At 42.1% G+C, this 3,734-nt stretch overlaps 1 protein-coding gene across 1 annotated transcript in view; it reads left to right on the plus strand.

Annotated features, from left to right (window-relative positions):
- Positions 1-274: 274 nt before the first annotated feature.
- The window catches only part of prph2b (peripherin 2b (retinal degeneration, slow)), a 15,195-nt gene continuing 11,735 nt past the window's right edge, over positions 275-3,734 (plus strand). The window contains exon 1 of the mRNA XM_024296518.2: positions 275-1,225. Coding sequence (XP_024152286.1) covers positions 645-1,225 — 581 coding nt within the window. The 5' untranslated portion in view covers positions 275-644. The remainder of the gene's footprint in view (positions 1,226-3,734) is intronic.

Genomic DNA, 3,734 nt, shown 5'->3' on the forward strand with positions numbered 1-3,734 from the left:
TTTGTGACATTTTGAGTTTTGAAACCTGAAAAATGGACCATTTAAAGCTGAAAATAATTTAGTTTTTTTAGACTGACAAAAAGTTTCAGACATTTCACATTTTTTGGGGCCAAAATCAATTTAATTTTTTTTCATTATTATTATGGTTCCACATAACTTTGACTCCAGTTTAGCTCCATAGATTCCTCAACATCCTGCAGACTCACAGCATGAATGGAAATGTTTGCTGTGCTGCATCATAAATCTTCAGTAACCCGTTGCTATGGTAACCACATCAGAACGCATGTCTCACCTGCACAGGTGAGCCCTGGGCAGCAGGGGGAGGTGTTTGTGGGTGGAGTTTAATGGTGTCCGTGAGTGCGGGGGAGGGGAGGGGGATTAGGAGGTCGGTGATCAGCTGTTAATGGGATCAGAAGTGCGCGAGGGCTTTAGGATGAGGCGCCGCAGCGCGCTCACATTCGCACCTCCACGCGGCTGCAGGAAGGTTCGGGTCCGGTTCTTCCCCCAAAATGGACCTGCAGCCCCGCACCCCGGCTCTGGCTCCTTCCCCCGCCTCTTACTGGACCGGGTCACGCCTCTGAAGCCGCTCTGCTCTCGGTGCCGAACTTGTCGTTCTGTTGGTTTGGGTTCTTCGCAGGAGCAAAATGCCGTTCATGGTGGTGAAGTTCGACCTGCAGAAGCGGGTCCGGCTGGCTCAGGGCGTGTGGATGCTCTACTGGACCTCGGTTCTGGCGGGGATCGTGCTCTTCAGCCTCGGCATCTTCTTCAAGATCGAGCTGAGGAAGAGGAGCGAGATCATGAACAACAGTGAGAGCCACCTGGTGCCGAACCTGCTCATCCTGCTGAGCCTGCTGGCGTGCGGCATCAACGCGTTCGGCGGGAAGATGTGCCACGACTCGCTGGACCCGCAGAAGTTCTCCAAGATGAAGCCGGCGCTGAAGCCCTTCCTGGCGCTGAGCTGCGGGCTGGTGGCGCTGCTGCTGCTGCAGCTGCTGCTGTGCGCGCTCATGCAGTTCTCCGTGTACCTGACGCTGGCCGAGGGCCTGCAGTTCGCGCTGCGCTTCTACAAGGACACGGACACGCCGGGCCGCTGCTACATGAAGAGGACGCTGGACATGACCCAGATCGAGTTCCGCTGCTGCGGCAACAACAACTTCCGGGACTGGTTCGAGGTGCAGTGGATCAGCAACCGGTACCTGGACATGAGCAACGACGTGGTCAAAGAGTGAGTACGCCTGTGGTGAGGGGCGGCGCCCTCACCTGCACGCTCGGCCTCAACTCGAAACGGGGATTTCAACTCACAACCTCTGACGAGATTTGACCCTCATTTAGTCCAGTCAGATATTGACCTTTGACCTTAGCTTGACTTTAGATAAGAGAATTATTTTTATTATTTTCTTCCTCCATGTTTGTCCAGCAGAACCTGAGAGTCTCTCTGTGACAGACTGAGTCTGGATTCTGTTGTTTACAGCCCAAATCTGGGTCTCCTGAGCCGGTCCCTAGCTCGGGTAAATACAGGGTTGAGTCAGGAAGGGCCGAAAAAAAAAACACCTGAGCAAACCAGTGAAAGCTGATTGGCTGAGGAGACCCCTGACTGTGTGAGCTGGAAGGTCAAGAAGGAGTTTATCTGGTAAACTCCCCTGGTATCCAAGACAAAACCGGTTTAAAAAAAACATATTACTATTGCTTTTGAAGTAGGGCCTTTTTCTATATTTTTTAAAAAATATTTGTTCCCCATTTATTTATTTTTACTATTGTTTTTGAAGAAGGGTATTTTTTTTCTCTTTTTTATTTTATTTTCATTCATTTATTTCTTACCCTTGTTTTGGAGGTGTTTTATTTTATTTTTTTCTCTTTTCTGAAGGGACAGTGCAGGATAATTTTATTCAATTAAATTAAAAAATGATAAGGCCACAATAAAAAATCAAAACAAAATATATTGTGGATTAATAATAAAATAGATAAATATTCATAAACACATATATGGTCAGTTTGAAAATACATTTTTATTTGATCAACTAATAGTTTAAATATGATAAAGTTAAATATATATCACAGGTGCAGAGTTTTTTCATGTATTTTTTTTAAAGATTTCTATTTTCATTTCTATTATAATAAAGAATAATTTAGCATCAGCAATGGTATAAAAATCAATAAATCTCCTAAAATAAAATCTTCAATTCATAAAAAAGAAAGTCAAATAATTTTATTATTAATAATTTAAGCAAATAATTGTATCATTTTGCGGTTCATTGTGACATTTTATTGTGTTTTGGTGCTTCACATTTAGAAAAATGTTACATAAAATAGAAAACTTCACACAAACAGGAGTAAACATCCTATCCGGGAAACGCGTCTCTGTGGACCATGAAGAAGAAAATGTTCTCCAGTTCAGCTTCTGTTGCTTGATGCAGAAAAAACACAAATGAGTTTCACAATTCTTTTTAGCTCCTCCCTACTTTTGCTCTGGTTTTCTGTCCCCATTTCCTCAAGTGTGTCACCTGTAGAAGCCTGACGTTCAGGTGGAGGTGGAGCCGATTTATCAGCTGATGATAACATAAACTCTGCTGTTCATGGAGTCTCCAGAATGATACCTGAAGACGATGGTAGTTTTTGTCTTCTTGATTGTGTTTTGGGTCCAATGACAGCAGTGATGTTGACGGTTCAACCTAAAGGAGTTATTCAGCTGCCAGATAAAACCTTAAACTCTGCATCATAAAAAAACCTCCTGATGTTTTAGTTGATCTGGTAAATTCTCTTACAGGTTAAATATCTTTAGTCTTGCATCATAACTCGGTCTAACATCAGCGGTTCAGCCACAGGCCAACGGTCGCTCCTGACTCCTGATTGGTCCGAATTATGCCCACCTGGGTGCTCAGCTCAACGGATGGATTACAGAGACACGTCTTAATGAAAGGGAGCCTGGAAGAGATTAACGTGAGGAGATCATTGTTGTGGGAGAAGAACCCCTGAAGGAGGAACCACAAGATCACATGATCTTCATGATCTTCATGAGCTGCAGTCGTGTCTCCTCTGCTCGGCCAGCGTCTATTATTTCAGTTTTTCTCTCAAATTTATGAAATATGCATTATCAAAATATCATAAAAGTGTGCAAACATGCTTGAATATGAACTTTACTTGTGTCTGGTGGTGCAGAGCAGAGCGTGGAGCTCTTCCAACAGTGAAGCTCTTCCAGCAGCTTTAAGATCCCTGCTTGATTTATTTTTTAAATAAAAAGATCAGCAACTTTGTGCAAACTCTTTGTAAAAATGTTATATTAATTGTTTTCACTCAACTTACCATGAATTCTGAACATTCTTCTCTACACTCGTCAAAAGTTCACTGCAGTGATAGAAAATCTACTGTAAACTTCACAACTTCCCTTTTATTGACCAAAACTTGAATATTAAAGTTTGGAATTTCCTGAAGACGGACAACATTCAACAGAATATTCTGAACTTTACAATCATTTTCGACCGTTCCTGAAAACATCTAAACTGAGATGTAAACTCACGAAAGACGTTGAGAATTCACTACAAATGTTTAGTTGGTATAAACTCTGATTTTGATTTACTAAAGACATTCTAACTTCACTAATTATGAAAACAAACTTTCTAAATTCCCTATAAATGACCAGATTTCACTAAAGACTTCACTAAGCACTGAAATAGTCTAAACTGTATCAAATCAAATGTTGCTCTAATGTACAAACATTAAACATCATTATAATATCC

The sequence above is a fragment of the Oryzias melastigma genome, linkage group LG15 (genome assembly GCF_002922805.2).
Source record: "Oryzias melastigma strain HK-1 linkage group LG15, ASM292280v2, whole genome shotgun sequence".
Taxonomy (NCBI): domain Eukaryota; kingdom Metazoa; phylum Chordata; class Actinopteri; order Beloniformes; family Adrianichthyidae; genus Oryzias; species Oryzias melastigma.